We start from the raw sequence: 19,805 nt of genomic DNA, 5'->3' as shown, positions 1-19,805 counted from the left end.
TGATCGCTGATTGGCTACACACATCACGCCAAGCCAATGAACGTACGCGTTAAAAGGGAATACGAATAAAGAAAAAAAAAACGCGAATGGAGTTTTTTTTTTTAACCTTTGCTGAGTGCATTATTTTATTTCGCGTGGGTATAGGCGAACTTTTAAAATACGACATGTAGCCAATACATCACTTTTTGTGTTTGCACAAAACCCCGTCATCGCGTACATATGAATCATATTTTGACAAAGCTTTGCTTTTACAAAGCTGGCGTTTTTCATATTCACGATTGTCGTACTGTCACCGTATGTTCTCTATATTTGATTTTATGTTGAACAAGTTATAAGTACAATTAAATAGCTAGGCAGCGTGTCTGTGCATGTGCGTGTGTGTGTGTGTGGGTGGGTGGGGGGGGGGGGGGTTCTTGACAATAGCTAGAGCTGACCATGGTCCTGAACTCTTTCCCTATCGACACGAAGAAGAAAGCCTCCTGTGGGATGAAAAATATCCTGTTTGTGTGCATAAAATGTGTATTTAATTTGTTTATCCTTATCTGAGGTTTATGTTTGTCTATTTCCTAATTGTGAAAGAGACCTGAACGATTTTAAGATATAAAAGAGTCTGTTTTAGGCAAATGCCGTCAATAGTGTCAAAATGTTTGGATAACACAAATATGCTATTTCAGAAAGCAAATTCAGTTCAACAGAGATTTGTGTTTTATTTAAAATGCGCATTAGTGCACACCACTGACACTGAAATAATCTGTCTACAGAAGAGCAACACTGTCTCTGCATATGAACTGATTCTTTCAACAGTTCACAAATACGTAAACAAAAAATCCATACATGTACAGAAAGAAAATACAATTGCGCTCACAAAATATTCACTGCCCACAAACGGTCCCAAACCCTGTGCTGTTCTTCCCTCAACTTAGGAGTCATTAACAGCACCGCTATAAGGCACTGTGATCAATACTTCAAAGATACTTTGTTTTAATTCGATAGAATTTGGGCCTGATGCAAAATTATAGTAATACAACCCTAGTGAGGATAAGCAGTGCAAAGTCACTAGCGGTACTCAATTGAACAAAAATCCTTACACTGGCTCTCCACAGAAAATGACTACAGAGCATACATATTGCACATAGCTCAAAGGTCCAACATGCTGCGCCTATCTCATCAAGTCCTCCTAAATTAAAAGCATTCTTTCTAATTTCATGGACTTTTAATAGTCGTTTGATTTCTTCTCAATCTCTAAATCCCTCAAAACCATCATCAGCTGTGATAGCACGTAGCACAACTGCCGGCTTGGCAAGTAAGCTCTTTCCGTAAGGTTAGACTTTGGATCCAATGAGGCAGTGATGGCCCGAGTACTGCCCTGCCACTGGGCCGTTGGAGACCTGCACGGTGGCGGTGTGGGCCAGATATGCGCTCGGTCTGTGGTTTGGGACGAGAGCCGACTGCGCAACTTGCCGGGGATACTGCGTGCCGGGCCGGTGCAGGTACTGGGCCACAGTGGCTGCCTGGCTCGAACTGTGGTAGACCGTCTGAACTTGCTGCTGTAGCTGTTGGCCCGGCTGCTGGCACTTATGCTTGTTGGCCTCTTTCACATCACTGTCATGTGCGCTAAACAAAAAGAGGACAGTGAAAAATCAGTTGAGAGAATTCTTGTAACTTTACAACAGACATTTTTTGCGAGGAGAATTTCTAGAATTCATTGTCAGATCATTCCAATACACACATGAGGAGTTTCTCGGTACATTGGACCAGGTTCTCCAATGTATAGCCCGTGAGCCGCTGCAATCGGGGTGCCCAAGTAGGGGATACGTGCAGGATGAGGCGTGAGGCAGCCACGCATGCAGCGGCCACCAGAGAGGGTTCAAAACATAAAAACACATGATCTGGGCAAAATAGAAAAGACACTTAACAAAATGGACACATACAAGCGGCATGTCATTGCTGTTCAAGTTGGAGAGGTTATGAACCAATTTCAAACAACTCCCAGGTGTCTTGATAAAAACTAAGAGAAGTTCTTCAGCAATTAGTTCACATGTGTACCATTACCTTGCAGGGAGACTTCCAGGAAGTAATCGACATACTTGGCCATGTAGAGTTTTGTTTTCTCTACACAGGTCATAGGCAAGCCATCGTGTAGGTCTCCCTCGTGAACTGCGATAGAAAGGTAGTATTCGATGAAATGAGCTGCTGTGGGGAGGTACAGGTTCCACTGGAAGGATTCCAGCAGGAACAGCTCCATGTGGAGAAGAGCCTGCTTGGTCATAACTACGTTCATGGAGCGCATGCACCCTAGACTATTCAGTGTCTCCAATTTTGGAACCTTGTCCTCCCTTTCCTCAAATTTACCTGCAGAAAGGAAAGCGGAGCATTACTACGCAGTGAGAAGAAGAAAGACCCTTCGCACACTTACTTGCCAAAAGAAGACACGAGAGCGAGACCATGTGAAGCTGCTGCGTCGTGACATCGTAGCGGTCCATGAAGAGGTCCAGCAGGTAGACAGCAAGGTGTCTCGCTGTGGGACACAGCCGGAAGTGGTTGCTGATGATGGCTATGAGGTCTGCAAAGTATCGCCTCAAGTTGAGCTGAGGGGACTGGCCTTTAAAGGAGGGCAGGCTGAGCTCCTGAATGAAGAAGACATTTTGCCTTTGAGAATGCTACTGCAGCTTCATTCTTTCACTATACCACCTAGCTTGTGAATGCACAAACCACAAGCTGATGCAAATTCAGAGTCACATGCATTTGTCACAAACGGGGTTTTAAAAATGTATGGAGCTGCTATAAACACAGTTTGGTCACACCTTTCTTCACTGAATGAAGAGACAATTTTGCTAACGAGTGAGCAGCCCGCCACGCTAAATCCCAGACTGGAAACCCATTCACTCACTCACTCACATTGTTTCGCAGCGCCTGGTGAATATCTTTAGCCAGTTGTCCTTGCCACCACTGGTCCTCTAGCTCCATTTAACACAGGGGCTTTTGAAACAACTGAAAAAGCAAACTGTCAATTACATTCTAGCGAGCGTCAATTAGTCTGTCCAGAATGTTCGAATCCATCCGTGCTACAGCTGATTTTGGTGGCACGCGTGCAGGCAGTTGCACCGGTTGCATCTAGTTCGTTAAAGAGAGTTTGGAAAAGCGAATACTCACCCAGAGAGCACATCAATGGAATAGAGCGGCCCGTTTTGCTGAAATAAAGTCCAACGTATACTCGTAGAACATGCTTTTGCACCGCGTAAGCAATCAGTCAGTGAAGCTTCATCCCTTGACACGAGCCCAGCAAACGCGGCTGTGGCCTTCAGTGTCAACGGAAGTTACATCATCTAGGTGAGCCCCCTTCAGTTACGAAATGAAATAAGCCACAATGAAGGTCCCAACTAGGCCCTATATTTGTATACAGTTGATGAGAAATCACCTTAGACTATATCATGTTTACAACATTCAAGCATGAGGGTTTTGATCGCTACAGTTGATTTTCTAGTAAGCGGTCACTGTCTAATTCGACACATTTCTAATTGGTCGTGAAAGCAGCACAATGGGGAAGAGCAACAGAACTCAGTCAATTAAATGTAAATAGACATATTTAACAAATGGATAGCATTCTGTTGTCCACCATGCCACCACTTAGATGCATATAACTATTCAAATCAAATAATTAAAAGTCAATCATTTGTGCAAACTAGTTATTGCACAAGTGTGCATCAAACGGACAGCCCTTCACATCAAGCATTGCCACTGCAAGCTGAAGTCCACAAAATCCAATCCAATCCAAATCAAAGTCAGATAAGCACTGGAAGAACATGAGAACATCACACATCAGGGCTGGAGCCTGGATTTGAACCGGCAACATTACGCTAACGCTGCTGCACGTGTATTTTGAATGAAATAAAAATGTTCTTTGACATTTAAAAAAGATATTTGATGAGAAGTTGTCAAAAATGAAGAAGACCAAAGACGTTTTTACAGTCATACTGTACTCATAATAATCGTGAAAACAGTGCGTTACTGCCACCCACAGGAAAAAAGTGTTTCTGCATCGTGGAGGTCTGCGCTGCAGAATATTCTTACTCTCAAGCCAAAGTCACATTTTGTTTGAATAAAACACAAATGTCATTAAATTTACAATAAGAAAAAAAGATATCTGCAACAACGATTAAAAAAAAAAAAAAGTGCCAGCCAGTAACAAGTTTATTTTTGTGTAAAATAAGACATAGGAGTGAATAGCAATTTGCAAGTGAATTCGTTTCTCTCCTCCACATGAGTGGCGTCCGTCCAGTCGGCAGCAGGAGGTCCGAGACAGGACAGGACAGGACAGGACAGGACAGGACGGGACAGGACAGGACAGGACAGGACAGGACAGGACAGGCTAAAGGCTAAAGGCTAAAGGCTAAAGGCTAAGTGGGCTCAGCGACTGTAATCCCCGGATGACGAAACAACCATCATGGCTGCCACTCGCTGAGCTGTCAAGCTCTCGACAAAAGAAAAGGTAACAACCGAGACAATCGCACCAACAACTGCTTTCGTTTGGACGTGTGCAACCTACAAGTTTGGATGACATTGTTATCGCGACGTCACGCTAAAACGTGCAACTATCGTAACTTTTGTCGCTAGGCGTTTTATTGCACAAATGATTGCACTATGCAAGCGCTTGGTGCGTCACGTTATTCTTAAATAAGCAAAACGCCAGTTCATTTTCGCCGTTAGCAAACAACCGCATGATGCTATTTGATGCTTTCCTGCCAAGTGAATGTAGTGACAAGTCTTTCGCTCGGTTGCTTTCAAATCGTCACTTCCCAATTCCCTGCAGCGTCTGTTGCTTCCAGTCTCGTCACTTTGTTGTGGTTAAGTTAGAGTACAATGGCCGCCCAACTTACCGACATGGCTGCGGTGATCGAATCACTTTGCAGACTCTATCGCTTCATATATTGCTGCTTTTGCAAACTTCATAACACAAACAATCACTTGGTGATTTTAACGCAACTACTCCTTAGTGTATCGAGCAGAGATGGACCTACTGTCCAACACCAAACACCGTGTTGTTCCCGTTTAGGGAAATGTTCGGATTCCGCAAAGAACAAGTTGAACTGTAGCCAGCAACAGGTGGATATGCAGCAATAACAGAAGTGCTTCTTTTTTTTTTTTTTTTTTTTTTTTTTTTTTACAAAGACCAGGGGTGCATATGTGATGGCATTTTGGAATTACTGGCCACTCCAGACAAGTAGTATGTATAGTCACCCACCAACACGTATTTGAACTCGAGGCTAGACAACAGAACAGTCAACACGATTCATGAAAATAAAATTGAACATTTAAAATGACACATCATTGGGTTTTGACATTAAAGCACAACCGCCACATCTTCTCAACAGAATTGAGTGAATGAACCCCACAAGTGTTGACTGCATGATGCTTCAACCCATCAAAATATGTAACCATAAAGATCAGATCATCTCTTGAGTATGCTTTCTATTTCCCCATCAATTAGCAATTCATTCATCACAACTGATTGATTCTAATCTCATTATTTCTATTTGTTTTTCTTCTTCTGCTCCCCCAGAAACCTGAAAGACCATGGATTTGGTGGATATTTGCAAAGCTCCCCCTGCCGCAAATAAGAAGCATAGAGTTTGGCACAAACGGCTCCGCCGAAGGAAACGTCAAGCTCAGCTCCCAGCTATGCAACGTGAAGCTACAAATGGACCAAAGCTAGCAGAGGAACCCAAGCAAAGCACAGCGTGGCCTTCGTTGAAGAAGTCCCACCTGGAGGCCCAACAAAGTGACCACCGCTGGACAAACCACAGTAGGCCTATAGATGCACTCAAGTTTACATGCAGTCAATGTAAGGACAATCTGGAATATATTCCCAAAGACCTGATGAGCCACTTTGAGGAAAAGCACAGAGGGAGCTCACCTGTTTTCTCTTGTCATTTGTGTCCTTTTGCGGCGCACGACTTCTCCTACCTTGGAGTCCATCTGTTGAGCCACAAGGAGACCTTTTCTAGTTGCAGCGTATGTAACGACGACGTGAAACGCACGTGGTCTGAACTGAGTGCCCACCTCGCACTGCGTCACTGCCAAAATGGCAAATATTCATGCGAAGAGTGTCCGAGATTCTCCACCGGCGACGTGGCTGTCTTTTTAGAGCATTTGTGCGTCCATCATCTGGGCCTCCAAAGAGCAAATGAGATGGCTTCCATAAGAGCAAATCAAACCTTATCTTGTCCCCACTGCGCCTATGAAACACCACACAAGTGGGTGCTTGCAAAGCACATCAACGCAAACCACAGTTGTCCGAAAAAGAAGGGAATCCGCTCGGTGGCAAGGAAATCAAACGACAGTCAAATGAAGCCGAGGTTAACGAGGAGCGCAGTGAGGGACATGTGCTGGTTGACGGAGGACTGCCTTTCTCTACCAGGTCCAGACTTCCTGGATAAATACTGTCATTTGTCTGATCCCCAAACGACATTAGAGACCACCCAGCAGTTTCTAATGAAATCTGTGGCGGGGGGAAAGGGTGACCAGAAATGGACCAAGGCTCTCAAGTCTGTTCTGTCTAACGTCCCTCAAGACATCAACGTCCATCCCAAGTCCAACAACGGCGTGGTGGCGAACTCCGAGGATCTGGCTGTCCTCACGGTCCAAAACAAGATAACCTTGGCTCCGAATGGCGCTACCTATGCTAAGAGACTGAAGACGGAAAAAGAAAGCGTGACCCCTGAGAGCCCTGCCGCTGAGGATCCTTTTGACGTTGGCCACAAGGGAGGTCAAGTCGTTTTCAACGACGACTTACGTTGCCTTGAAAATGAAACGAAACAAAGTCAAAATGCATTCAGTTCCACCCGCAATGAACCGCCTGGGTGTGTCCGGATTCTAGAAAATGGAGAGAACCAGGAGACTAACTTGAATAACGGGGGGAAAGTAATAAGGCCTGAAGATGCGCAACTCGCTTTGGATGGAATCAATATCTCTGCTCAGCCCAAGGTCACAAACGAGAGCCAAGAACAGAAAGCTACATCTAAAGACAAAGCCAAAAATCCAACTCTGAGGAGAAGACGGAAAAGAAGGTCCAGATCCAAAAAGGCAAAGAAAGCAACCTCCGAATTCGCCCTAAAGATTGTGTTAAAGAAAAACCCCGTCAAGGAGAAGCAGTGGGTGTCACAAAACCCTTTACTTGAAAGAAACGGGTTTCGGGCGGAGGAACTAGCCAATCCTGACTCGGCGTTCCAGGTCTGTGTCGGTGATCAGCCTGACCCCGGAGAAGCCATTCCATCAGCACGTGCACCAGCAAAGGCTGAACATGCTCCACATTGCTCTGCAAAGCCATCTGAGCCTAGAAATGCACTCCTAGACCAGCCCGCAGTGTTTGGAGACTTGCTATTGCCATCTGAAAGAGAACGCCACGATGCAAATCAATCCCCAAACAACTTTTCCACTCTTGTTGACAAAAGCGTCCCGTCAAAGACTGCGGTCAAAGTGTGCCCCGAGAACTCCCGGTTGCCCCCCTCCGGTGCGTTCCCAGAGTCTGCTGTTGATGGAGCCACTCCAAGCGACAGCAGCAGAAGCAGCCACAGCAAGTGGCCCCCGCTTTCCCAACCTGCTACTACATCACATGGTAAGACTGCAAATGATTGGCTTGACATTGTTGCACATATGTTTGTAAATGAGCGTCAAATCGAATTTGACAGATGCAATCAACTCAGGAGGAGCTAAGCCTGCAGCATCGACGGAACACGCTGACCGCTGCGTTGCGCTGCCTTCGGACTTCAAACCATTGGATGATTCCTGGGCAGCTTTTGTAGGCCACTGGCAGCCTGCTCCCAAAAGCCTGCAAAGAACCCTGAAGTTGATAGCCATGAATCCCTCGCAGCCCATAAGGCGTCCGGTGAGGGACCAGCCCGTCGTGGTCCTCAATCACCCGGATGCAGACATCCCAGAGGTGGCCAGGATCATGAACGTGGTCAGCCGTTACAGAGGAGATGTGCACAAGGTGGTCCTGTCGCAAAGGACTCTCCACGCACTCTCAGCCCTGAGCGACGGGACAAAGCGTTATCTCCGACCGCTGTGGCGTGGGGAGAACTCGGTCAAGGAAAGGTTTGTTCTGAAGCTTAGGCTGCGCAGACTGAGCAGGAAAAGATACCAGGTGGTCGGTGGGCTTTCGCCCAAAAGGAAGACGGCGGAGAAATTCACTTGCTGGTTTTGCGGCAGGGTCTTTGACAAGCAGGAAGTGTGGCTGCTCCACCGAAAGAGGCACCTGATGGACTGGAAAAAGCCAAACTGTGAACACGTTTGAATACACTGGAAAAGAAACAAAATGGAAGACTGCAATCATGTGACAATCACCTTCGTTCCAAGTCTTAATGAAATAGGATTGCACAAGCTCAGGGTAACATTAGCTAGCGGAATCTTTGAGTAGCACCTTCACGAAGGGCTTCCATTGGTTGGTAAAAAGTAGCCTTTGTCTACGCATATGCTTTATTTAAATACACATTTGACAAAACACTGTATTGCCACAGTCGGATGTAACATATTTGTTTTTCAAATGGGATGGATGTTGGTTAGTCAAATTGACCAAAAACTGTTGTTAGAAGAAGACGACAAAAAGACAATAAGCTGTTTTATTCAACATGTATTTATAAACTTGATTTTTGGGCCCATGAAATAATTCCTGTAAATGGTCTGAAAACTTCCAAATAGGGTTCAAATCTCACCTTTTCTGTGACAGATATATTTTCATATCCTTATCGTGCTACATTTTTATACCCAAACTTGTGTTTTATGACGTCAGCGAATAAGACTAGTTTATTTTAAAAATCGGACATAGACTGATTGTATTGTTTTTCAGCGGAGTTTATTTTTGCTTGACTTGAAACGATCATCTAGATTCCTTTTTTGTTATTTTTTACTTGCACTATTAAAGGAGAATTTTGATTTCCCTTACCTCACCGCAAGCAGACAATCTCAATCGGTGTTCTCCTGTGGCAAAAGATTTCCAAAAGCAGACACCCGATCTCAGTATTGACAGCGCAGGAACTATGTGTGTGTGTGTGTGTTTTTCATTCCAGGACCATCCCACTCTGACTCACTGAAAATAGCAAACCTTCACTTCAGACGAGGAGCTTTCTTTTTGTACATAGTGGAGCTCGTGGTACTGTAAGAATGAGATCTTTTCCTTCAAGTGCCTTAATTGGGTTTGTTATGCATGAGCATTATTTGTTGATCAGAGAATAAGTTCCAATGGTGTGTTCCTGGCATGAGAGTTATGTATTGCTTTTGCTTTATTTAAAGAAAAACACATGTAAATTGCTGTCCTGCCTCTGCCAGAGCTACACTGTCTTCATTTGAATAATGCGTGAGCATTGCAAAGCATCTCAATAAACACGTGGAAAGTCCTCCGAGTCTGCTCGTTTCATTTCGTGCGCATTACAGACAAGGGAAGCAGGCCACTGATGGCCACGTGTGCTTGCTTGTGTCACAGGGAAACGCAGCTTGGCCGTATCCTTGCTGTTGCTCTTGCTGTCTATCAACACCAGCGGGATCTTCTGGTGGTTCTCGATGATGTGAGAGACGCTGCGGAAATACTGAAAGGGGAAAACCACTCCTGAGCGCTAAGCCCTTTTCTAGCCAAGTGTATGATCATCACATGCATTGCACATACATCTTTTCCAAAGGTTAGATTTGATCTCCTCCATTAAATGCTGCTTGTCCTGATTGGGGTTGAAGCCTATCTTACTTAGGTACTAGTCAAGCTAGACTAGCCAATTACAAGGCTCATGAACTCTTGATTTTTTTTTGGACAGCTCCGCCTCTCAGGGCTTGACTGGCCATCTGTTGCACTGGCCTCTTTTAGGGCCAATGTGGTAGTACTGTTATTATTCTCCTTATTTTAACCAGGCCACAATCGAAAGGGAGGAGACCATTTAGATTCTAAATTTTTAGAATATAAAGCGCCAAGTGAAGCCTTGGCAAGAGATTGTCGGTTGGTTGGCCGGCTTATTCAAATGCCACCATCGGCCCTAATCCTTTCCGAAATGTAGTGTACCTCTTCTCCTTGCTTCTCCGTCCCCAGGGCGTATTGCTGCCTTGTGTGTGTGAAGCGGATGGGGATGTTGTACACTCTGCCTTTATAATACACCACCAATGTGTAGGGCTGGTTGGCGTCCTGTCTGGAACTTTTCCTCACCATGAAGGCCCCGTCCTGAAGCGGAAACCAACACAGGCTCATGCAAATGTGAGTGGTAGAATAGCATTTGAAAAGAGTCCCACTTGGTTTGCACGAAACAACAGCTTTTCTGCCGTCTTGCGGTCACAGTCTCCATCAAACCAGGGCTTCCCCTTGACCTCGGCATCCTGAAACGACAGAAGATCCTTTGAATTCCGCTTTAGCCTTCTGCACCTTCTGCTCTGAGATAGATAACCTTGTCTTGGTCAAGTGAATCGTTGTCAGTCGCTTCTGTTGGTACAAAACGACACGTTTAGTGGCAGGAAGAAGAGCCAATTAAACAAAGGCAAGATCTGCTTTTCTTGAGCGTATTCCAACCAAATCCAAATGCTACTTACTGAGGAAAGTCAGGTTTGGAAGAGGTGTCCTGCAAGATGAATGAAGTAATACAAAAGTCATTTTGCCAACCGGGCTTTGCACTCCAAACAGCCCGTGTGCCTTACTTGGGTCGTTTGGTGTCCAGTGTAAGGGATTTTGGAAGCTGCGCTTTACGACCACGGTGACCCGTCGGTAGTGTTCGCTCTGTGATAGTCCGCACAGAGGACCAAACGCGGTCGTTCATTTTCGATACGGCTTGCCATTTATACCATAAAGCGACACGGCAGCAAACATGTCTGCTTAGTGCAAATACTCACGCTCAAAGTCTCTTTGCTTTCCATCTTGTGCCTGAAATAAGAACGATGCACGTACTTTCAGGAAGGCTCATAAAGCAATGCAACATATCGATTGATTGATTGATTGAACGTACCAGCCTTAAGGGAGAGTTTGGTGACCTGATTGCATTAAAAAGAAGGCTCCAACATTAGAGCGCCGTTATAATGTCATGTCAAGGTACGTAGGTAAGTGGTATGAGCCTTACCCTCTTAGGAAAGCTCTGGGTGTCTCTGCAGATTGATCAGTGATCATAAAAGAAAAGCACAATCAGATGAGAACCTTGCTTGCTTTCCACTTGTTGTTGTGACACTGCTTATCCTCTCGGTGGCACAACATGCTAATTGCCTTTACTGTATGCATAGGACTCAGATCAATATCTTTCCCATCTTTCCTTTGATACTCACTGTATTCGTGATCCCACAATTCATAGGACGAGTCACCGTCGGCCTGCTGCGCCTGGACGATCTCACGCACATGCACACACGCAGACGCACACAATCGGCTTCCAATGCAACACAATGTACACGGTACTATTTTTAGAGGGCTCGCTCATCTGTGGACACTTACCGCACAAGGGAATCTCCTCATTTCGACTCTGAAAACAAGGTCAGAATAATGAAATTTATGTCGGCATTCCATTTCAAGTAAATCAAGTGATGGGTAAAAATAGAAGGTTGACCTGTTTGCTGAAACATAGCCCACCATATTATCCTGCAAAGATCCCATGAATGCATTTAAGGGACACATTGGAGTTGGTCTCACACATGCACAATGAAATGCAAAAGCCCACCTCTTGGTCTGGAACTTCATAAAAATCTGGAAAAACAATGCCAAATGGAAGTTCATTGTATGGTCAGATATGGTCAAATGACAGAGATCCAAAAAAGCATTTCTCTTTAGAATAGTTCTTTTTCCAAGTAGCCCTCAACAGGTGGGAGCATTTGTTCCCACTCTTGTGAAGTTTCACATTTATTCTTCGACTTATATTGTGAAGTGTAGCTTACCAGCAGCGGGGTCGTCTGCGGGTTCCACATAATTGTCCTCCTCGTCACTGCCATCTGGACTGATGTAGTCTTCCTGTGGAGCCCAAAAGGAAAATCAATCGTTGTGTACGCTCAGTGGGACGTCTCAACCAGATAGCTTGAATCAACAAGCAGAAGGCTTATGTCTTGAACTTCATCTTACATCATTATCGTCCATCTGCATGGCTTGTTGGGATCCTTTGCCCTGTTTGAAGGCCTTTTTGCCTTCCAACTTTGGCCTATTATGGCAGCTGTCTGGAATGGAGAAGCACAGCGTCAGCATTTGCATAATGCCATCTTCTCAATCCCCCTGAGCTTTGACAGTCTTTCTATTTCAAAAGCCCACACAAAGCACCTGATACAACTAGTCCTCAAAAAGTAACAGAAAATTAAACATAGCGTAGATGGATGGATGGATGGATGGATGGATGGATGGATGGATGGATGGACGGATGGACAGATGGATGCATGGATGCATGGATGGACAGATGGACGGACGAACGGATGGATGGACGGATGGATGGATTGGATGATTGGATGTTCACTATCAGTGGTAGCAACTGGCACACTAACTAAGATAGTCCTCTTGTAGGAAGGATGAAGAAGATGTTCTGGTAAAGACTTTTTGGCTGGGAGGCGGCTCATAGTTGGTATCGGGTTCTTGTAGATCGTCATACATGGTATTATCCTGGGGACAACGTGAATTGAAAAGTGTGCCGCGTTGGAGAGAGCTGCCATATATATATATATATATATATATATATATCTTTTTTTTATTTTCAGACTTACATATTCTGATCCAGAAAGGTCTTCTGGACCCACTATGTTTTCATCTGCAAATCACCATATTGTAATTTGAGGAAAATAGACACATTACAGTATAGTCCATTGAGATTTGTCTATTCATTTTATATGCATGTTGTTGGGATCATTCATTTGAGGAAACCATAGTAGCTGCACTAAAGGCCAGAAAAGCTGAGAACAGGCAAACTCCACAAAGGAAAGCCTTAGCTGAGATCAGTTGAGACAGACATGAGACATGACAACTTATTGGTCATTGGCCCCAACATGAGAAACGATGAATTGATTTTTTTAACAACATGTAAAGTCGCGTGGCCCTGCTGTGCCACCGTTTGCCTTTTCTATTTCGGACTGGATGCTCTTCATCCCGATCATTCAAGTCAGATCTTACCTACGTAGTCTCTCACAGGTACCTCTGGAACCGCTTTGTTTTTCAATCTGCCGCCACATGGAAAGACAACATCAAGAAAGTGATTTATATTCATGCATATGTGTGGTGATGGTGTGGAACACACACAGTCCCTCATCCTTTTGGTCACTCCCTGTACCAATGACCGGTAACGCTGTTTACCTTCTGACTCAACTCACTTGACGAGTGTGATAAAATGAATATTTGAGGCAGGCAGGCAGGCAGGCAGGCAGGCAGGCAGGCAGGCAGGCAGGCAGGCAGGCAGCCAGGCAGCCAGGCAGCCAGGCAGACAGGCAGACAGGCAGACAGGCAGACAGGCAGACAGGCAGACAGGCAGACAGGCAGCCAGGCGGCCAGGCAGCCAGGGGTTGCAGTTCCACAGAAAGGAAAGCAGAAGGGGCTGACAGATTAAATAGGGGAATTTATTTCAGAAAAAGTAAGCGAGACAGACAGACAGACAGAAGGCACCTGTTTGAGATATTTTTGGCTTCATAGTCTTTCCTGTGGAAATAACTGTGAAACTGTTTTGAGATCCCCTTTGCTCCTTCAGAGACAAACAGGTGCATCTACCTGTGCGAATCGCTGCAAATGCGGCTGTGACACAGAAGCTTCTCAGGAGTTTTTCAAATTTGGCTTCAGTGTACATCAACTTGGTTGCACAAAAGAATCACATGAATTCTTTTCGTTTTCATGCGTTTAAGGTCATTTCATCCATATTTTAAATGACATTTATTGTCTTTTTATTTTTGTCTGATATCAAGATGGTTCACTTTGACCATGACAGTATGTAAAGGTTATAAACAAGTATGAAAAGTACCTTCTAAATTTATTCAGGTAGCAAGCATCATTCTTCTGGATGTCCTGAGCAATCTTTTGAAGCCGCCTAGAAAACATATCAACTTTATTGCTCGCTGAAAACCTGCGTTGTAAACAGGAATGAGGTGTTGACCTTTTCTACAAAAGCAAAGGTGGACTTGTAAGTCATTTTAGCATGTCCAAATAAAAGTCACGTCGCTGTAGTGAGGAGAATTCATGGGGCTTACCGAATTTTGGCTGTGGCAGAATCTGCGAGTTTGCTCAAAATATCCATGTTGTCTTTAGAAGGCTCCTTGCTTTATGTCATAAGTACTGTCCTGGTAGTGTCATTAAGTCACGCCAAGAGATTTAAATTCAGTCTAGTTGGCTCAAAAAATAGTATCACTTCTCTTTTCTACTCCTTGTCACTCCCATAGCTCAAGCAACACACACAAATGTTGATTTTCAACAAACCTCTTGGTGATATCAGCAGGTGCATGCGCTGGGACCATCTTGTGTTGGCGGTCTAGGTTGTTAGTGCTACTTCCTTCTTGGCTTATTTTTGTCCGACTGCAATGAACACATGTGCAGATGGAACGTAAGGGCATTGTATTCTTTACACTCACTCTTCAAGTGATAGTATAATAATTGTGAACAGATATTTATCAATTGTTGACACATTTATCAAATGTTTCTTTATAAATGGTCAAAAAAGCATTTCCAGTTCAAATGCCAATAGGATAATCAGTTTAAAATTGATTCCACACAACCAACTGGAAGAGATACCAGGAAGTATCTTATGGTGCAACGTGAGATGTCATTTTGCTTGGAAACTTTTTGTAATTCAGCAACATTGATTCACTCATATCCAGGCTGTTTTGAGTGGACCTTGTTACTTACGGTTGCTGGAGCAAGCTGGACTTGCTCTTGATGCCATCTGACATGTTCTGTTCAAATGACAGAGATCGCTTGATAAGTAACAAATAGTTTTCTCCTGTCAAGATGATATTGCGCTTGTCAGACTATTTCCAAACAGTGGATGGCAGTATTTCACTTGATCCTTTTTGTGGACATCAGTGAGCAGCATTGTAGGAGAAGGTGCCCCTGACTTACTTGTGCTATTTCTATTTGAAAACCTCATATCAAGTGATGCAAGATTTATGACTCATTAGGACGACATGCAAAGCAAATCATCTGGAAAAACAATGACGCTGTTGGTTTTTGCAGAGCCATGAAACTTACATCGAGCTTCATTTGAAGTACCACATTACTATGCATCCTTTGATTCATTTTCGATTGTTTTCCTAGTCAGGGTCACGGCTGAGACGGACGGAGCTAATCCAGCTGACTTTTGCTGAAAGGCAACTAACTGCTCGCGCTCCGTCGTCAACCATGCAGACAAACAACCGTCGACCTATGTCTGAGAAATTTACACTCGTGTTTCGAAAGGTGGCCGGAGCACCTCGACAAATGCAAACGGCACACAGAAAGGTGCATGGGGAGATTGGAATCTTTTCAACTGTGAGGCAGACACGCTAAGCACCAGCACACCAAGGTACCGCGTGCTACCATCAACATGAAATCCAAAAAAAAAAAAAAGACCACAAGGCAATCATAAATGAAAGGAAAATGATTAGCATAAAATATGCAACAATACCAACTAAATTATGGATTCCCTTCTTCATTCATAATTCATTGCTCCAGGTCATTCTTTGCTCCAACTCTCTTGCTCTTCATTGGGCTTTGTTTTAAATGTGCCCTCTGTGACAATAAAATGTCAAATCACACAATCAAAAAGTAAGACATTTACGTATGTGCTCCACTTATTCAGAGTTGTTTCATCCAAAATAAGAGCAGTGATGTAAGAAAACCTACAACTGTCCAAATGGTTCCTGGGAGGCCCCTTCCATGACCTTTGTTTGACCTTTGGAGGTACGTAGCTCCAGGTGTGAGAAAGCAGCCAAAATAAGGGCGCAGTGAATGCCCTTTAAAGTACACTCTTGCGATTAAATTATTTGCAAATCAGAGAGTGAAATTGTTTCATATGAAAAGCTTTACCTCCTTCAGAGAAAATGAACCTTGACCTCACACTTCATCATCATGCGTCTGACAGTGGGGAAAAAGGTGTCTGTATAAATCAGATTTAGCCTTCTGACACAGAATAAAATATCAAATAATCCACCCCAGTGGATACTTAGGCACCGTCCCAATGCTGAATTATTTATAGGAGTGTCTGTGCGTGTTCAAATGAGACACAAGTTCTCTGCGAGCTGCGAGCTGCGGTACCCTCCCCCCCCCCCCCTCTCCTTTGTATTGCACATTGGAAGCCTTGCGCGGAGCCACTTTCTAATCTTAATAACTCGCCAGCTGTTCAAATGATATCTTGGAAACCTTCAGCAGATCTCTCAAATGGGACTTCTCTTTTATATAATAGCACGAAAATATCATGAAACCACGGTCATCTCCGCTAACCTTTAACCAATTCATATTGAGAGCTAGTTATCATTTGGGAAGTGCGCTGATGGCTTATGTTGATTCAAAACAAGTTCCCCTAATCTCTTAGTGTTAACAGCAAGTAAACATGAAGCCATGAAAATGCTTTTTTCTGGATCATGTGACTGACAACATAAATGACTGTAGCTCTTACGGCCTCTAGCGTACTGTACATGCGTCAAAATGAGGAAGTGATACAACGGTACACAAGGAAAATAGTCGAGCAGATGTAGAACATGTCATTTGGAGAAGGGCTGACTAACAAAACAGCTACAACTGGCAACTGGCAATTGGCAATCCAACTCCTCGCACTCTGCCTGCCTGCCTGGCTGCCCGCCCGTCAGAGGTCCATTTGCAATCGCCTCATGTTAATGACTTTGAAAGTTATTAGAGCAGGGGAAAGCCACTAACAGGATGGCTGCGTGATCAGCCTCAGCATCACATGATGACTACACCTCGCTAATGATTTGAATGGAATAATGATCCTGTTTACAAGCTTAGTTTAACAACTTGTAATAATACAATCTAGATGATTCATTTCTAGCTGAAGAATGCCTGTGATAATAAAAGCATCAGTCCATTAAATATTGGATGAGATCTCAAGTTTAATGCTGTGTTTTGTTTGGACTGGAATGTTATTCCGGCAGCCACTAACACTTTGCATGTCTGTGTCACAATTGTGACGTCTGCCTTTGAATCTTGGCTATGGCTGTTCCTCCACATTGATATTCCAAAAATATGAGTATACTGAAAGATCTCAATTGTCCTGAGACTGGATGGTCCATGTTCTCTATGATTGGCTGCTGAGCCATGCGTGCGCTAGCTACATTGCCTGCCTCTTGTCGAGTTGCCCCGAATGCAGCTGTGACCCTAATAAGGACAAGCACCTAAGAAAATGAACGCCTGGACATTGCTGCACAGCAAACTGATGGCCACAGTAACAACGGCTTGTTTCTTTTTGCATGCACAAACCAGCAAGACACATGTTGAATTATGAAACAAAATGCATTTCAAATTGCTAAAGGGGTTAGTGGTAAGTTATTGCTACCATTTTTCTATAGCTGTCATGGAAGGAATGGAGCCGGGCGACCAAACGCAGCTTGGACCAGCTTGGTTTCTTGGACAACTCAAAAGACAGAAGCTCGACTAGGGACGAGAAGAAGTGAACAAAAAGACAAGATAAAGACAAGCTCAAGACAAGAACGACGACAGACGAGACGAGAGACGAGAGACTAGAGATAAAGGACATCAAGGATCCGACAGGAAGTGGAGTGAGGGGCAGACAGGACTTAAATACACTGCAGGTAACCAGAGGCAGGTGACTGATTACATTGATTGTGAGGAGGGGAGGGGAGGGGAGGGGCGACGCCAATGATTGGTAACCATGGTAACAGACATACTAAAGCAACCGGGGACGAGTAGTCACAATAGCATTTCTATGAATAGAGTATTTGCTAGAAATGATATTCAATCGAATTCTGATTTGGAAAATCATTCTGGTCAGCTTTCTCACTATACATTGTTGTACTTGACCAAATGCAATGTGTTTTGGTTAATACAATTGCAACAGCCGACTGATGGCTCATATCTCAAAACATTTGCAGGTTGGCTCCCTCACATCTCAATTTACCACTGGATTTGGAATATTATGGACGACACTGTGAAATGCATAAATGAACTCGCCGACGATTGTGCTCAGTAGAAACAAAGGAGACCCGTTACTTTTTGGTAGGAAAGTGGAAGCAGAAGTGAACAATAATGGCCACTGATTACATCCTCCAGTCAAAAGGGAGAAGTGATTCAACGGAACCGTCTTATACATTTCATTTTTCATATAGCACAAAGGACGTATTTGCGGTGCATTTAAATTGAAATACTTGCTGTATGTAGTTATGAAAAGAAAAGTGCCCAACGCTGTGCCTACCAAATTGCCTGTTAATCATTTTTGACAGCCTCTTTCTATGTAATCCTATTGCTTGCAAGGATTTGTCCATTTGCTAGTCATTAGAATAACAAACTGCACGGCCGCAAGCCACGCGACCCTCGGAAGATTAAAACGTGAACAAATAACGCATCTGTTATATTCAAGTTGAAAACAAAGCAGAAAAAATAAGAACCCAAATGGGAGCGGCGGTACTCGTACTCACCATGAGTCTCTGTCCACTTATTCTCAGTTTGTTGACACTTGCAGCACAGTCTTGCATATTGTTCTGGTGGAAATAAACGTACAGAATAGTAGATTCAATTTGTACAACGCTTTGAGATTTCTGAAATGACAAAAGTTCACATGAAAGCACAGAGTAGTCAACTGCCGAGTATTCTTCTGAACGGGGATATTTGGTTTGACAAAGCAAACCACCTCTCGAAAGGATTCGAAAGTAATAAAGAGAGCCTGATTTAAAAAGGAAGTCGGTCAACGTGCCTTGTTGCTATCCATCGGCGCATACCTTCAGATTGTTGTTCTTGTCACTCACCTTACCCATAAATAAGGCCACTTGGCCTCGCACGGCTCTCAGGATGCAGGCAAGTTCATTCCAGTCACAGCAGGGACACTCTGACTTGATGCGGGTGTGTGTGCAAGTACAGTAATGGGCTGACCTGTCACACACATCCTGCAGCTCCAGCTTTTGGCTTCAGCACAGAGAAGTGCGCAGTGGGAGGTCACTTCATTATTAGTCTCTCACATGTTGAACTAATGCGGCCATTTATGGTCAAAAACATAGACGGACTGAGATTCAAGCAATGCGTCGAAGCTTGGAAGCCATGAGTCTTTCTGTATTTCAAGTATTTACAAGTGACAAATGGAAGCATACAGTAAATAATGGAATCATTATAATCATACCTTTTGGTTGACCTAGATTCTCCAACTTGAGTTTTAAGTCCGAATGCTGGTCTGTGCTTGCCCGATTGCTGCGAGGATATCCAATTCCACGTGTCGTCGGAACCCAAATCTGTGGCTTAAAAAAAGCATACAAATGTCATGACTCCAACAATGTAGTGTCAATCCAGATGGGCCTATAGAGGACCAAATTGTATTTGATTGTTTATTTGATCTTTGACTTTTTCGACGGGCCCCAGGCATCCTGGGGGCACCAGCCAAGCCCCCTCCGGATACTCCCACTTCCTCGCACGTTCCCCAAACGTGCTTAATTGAAGACTCTCAATTGCCCTCAGCTAGGAATAGTTGTTAGTATGACAACCAGTCCATGCTTGAATTCAGATGGGTTAGGCTGGGTTCCATTCAAGATTCAAGAGTTTGGTGAGGCCTTTGTTTAGCCGTGAGCCTGACAAGGTTATAGAAAAGCAATGAATGGATGGACATGCACTTGTCACTTGCTGTTCCGGTTGCAGCAATAGGAGACATTGCTACAGGGAGGGAAGTCATTTCTCCTAGTCATATTAAAATGGT

General features: G+C 44.1%; 3 protein-coding genes across 11 annotated transcripts; 1 reads left to right on the top strand and 2 right to left on the bottom strand.

The window, feature by feature from the left end:
- Positions 1–687: 687 nt before the first annotated feature.
- On the bottom strand, positions 688–4,307 carry ccnj (cyclin J). Its single transcript, XM_061284997.1, has 6 exons — positions 3,154–4,307; positions 2,899–2,991; positions 2,417–2,627; positions 2,053–2,352; positions 1,730–1,889; positions 688–1,614 (listed from the first exon to the last, which is right to left on the bottom strand). The coding sequence occupies exons 2-6, from the start codon at positions 2,965–2,967 to the stop codon at positions 1,323–1,325; spliced, it is 1,032 nt and encodes a 343-aa protein (XP_061140981.1). The 5' UTR covers positions 2,968–2,991; positions 3,154–4,307; the 3' UTR covers positions 688–1,322.
- A 23-nt stretch (positions 4,308–4,330) lies between these two features.
- LOC133158100 (uncharacterized) lies at positions 4,331–9,392 on the top strand. 3 transcript variants are annotated; one of them, XM_061284987.1, is made up of 4 exons: positions 4,433–4,489; positions 5,373–5,460; positions 5,561–7,615; positions 7,689–9,392. In XM_061284987.1, the coding sequence occupies exons 3-4, from the start codon at positions 5,575–5,577 to the stop codon at positions 8,291–8,293; spliced, it is 2,646 nt and encodes an 881-aa protein (XP_061140971.1). In that variant the 5' UTR covers positions 4,433–4,489; positions 5,373–5,460; positions 5,561–5,574; the 3' UTR covers positions 8,294–9,392. The 3 variants fall into 3 exon arrangements, with proteins under 3 accessions (XP_061140972.1, XP_061140970.1, XP_061140971.1); XM_061284988.1 differs by lacking the exon at positions 5,373–5,460 and having other exon boundaries at positions 4,331–4,489; positions 7,704–9,392; XM_061284986.1 differs by lacking the exon at positions 5,373–5,460 and having other exon boundaries at positions 4,331–4,489.
- On the bottom strand, positions 9,255–19,016 carry blnk (B cell linker). Of its 7 annotated transcripts, none has more exons than XM_061284989.1 (24): positions 18,876–19,016; positions 18,544–18,606; positions 17,445–17,542; positions 14,804–14,850; positions 14,378–14,473; positions 13,926–13,991; positions 13,091–13,137; positions 12,688–12,731; positions 12,472–12,586; positions 12,062–12,153; positions 11,881–11,953; positions 11,667–11,692; positions 11,556–11,587; positions 11,444–11,471; positions 11,281–11,332; positions 11,082–11,118; positions 10,971–10,995; positions 10,858–10,888; positions 10,666–10,744; positions 10,561–10,589; positions 10,419–10,453; positions 10,267–10,350; positions 10,043–10,198; positions 9,255–9,581 (listed from the first exon to the last, which is right to left on the bottom strand). In XM_061284989.1, the coding sequence occupies exons 1-24, from the start codon at positions 18,877–18,879 to the stop codon at positions 9,372–9,374; spliced, it is 1,569 nt and encodes a 522-aa protein (XP_061140973.1). In that variant the 5' UTR covers positions 18,880–19,016; the 3' UTR covers positions 9,255–9,371. The 7 variants fall into 7 exon arrangements, with proteins under 7 accessions (XP_061140973.1, XP_061140974.1, XP_061140979.1 ...); XM_061284990.1 differs by having other exon boundaries at positions 11,082–11,106; positions 18,876–19,013; XM_061284995.1 differs by having other exon boundaries at positions 18,871–18,951.
- Between the last annotated feature and the right edge of the window lie 789 nt (positions 19,017–19,805).

Source organism: Syngnathus typhle, linkage group LG8 (genome assembly GCF_033458585.1).
Source record: "Syngnathus typhle isolate RoL2023-S1 ecotype Sweden linkage group LG8, RoL_Styp_1.0, whole genome shotgun sequence".
In the NCBI taxonomy this organism is placed as follows: domain Eukaryota; kingdom Metazoa; phylum Chordata; class Actinopteri; order Syngnathiformes; family Syngnathidae; genus Syngnathus; species Syngnathus typhle.
Note: the sequence above shows the minus strand (reverse complement) of the source record. Positions and strands in the feature narration are given on the sequence as shown.

What these genes read in the sequence shown, in the direction of transcription:
- LOC133158100 (XM_061284986.1), top strand. Translation starts at nt 5,575, where the DNA reads ATGGATTTGGTGGATATTTGCAAAGCTCCCCCTGCCGCAAATAAGAAG. An exon ending in ACCTGCTACTACATCACATG is followed by an intron (nt 7,616 to 7,688) that starts GTAAGACTGCAA and finishes CGAATTTGACAG; the next exon opens with ATGCAATCAACTCAGGAGGA.
- blnk (XM_061284989.1), bottom strand. An exon ending in CCCAGAGCTTTCCTAAGAGG is followed by an intron (nt 10,996 to 11,081) that starts GTAAGGCTCATA and finishes TAATGCAATCAG; the next exon opens with GTCACCAAACTCTCCCTTAA. An exon ending in CGGAGAAGCAAGGAGAAGAG is followed by an intron (nt 9,582 to 10,042) that starts GTACACTACATT and finishes TTCCCCTTTCAG; the next exon opens with TATTTCCGCAGCGTCTCTCA.
- ccnj (XM_061284997.1), bottom strand. Translation starts at nt 2,967, where the DNA reads ATGGAGCTAGAGGACCAGTGGTGGCAAGGACAACTGGCTAAAGATATT. An exon ending in ACCAGGCGCTGCGAAACAAT is followed by an intron (nt 2,628 to 2,898) that starts GTGAGTGAGTGA and finishes TTCTTCATTCAG; the next exon opens with GAGCTCAGCCTGCCCTCCTT. An exon ending in CCTGGAAGTCTCCCTGCAAG is followed by an intron (nt 1,890 to 2,052) that starts GTAATGGTACAC and finishes TATTTTGCCCAG; the next exon opens with ATCATGTGTTTTTATGTTTT.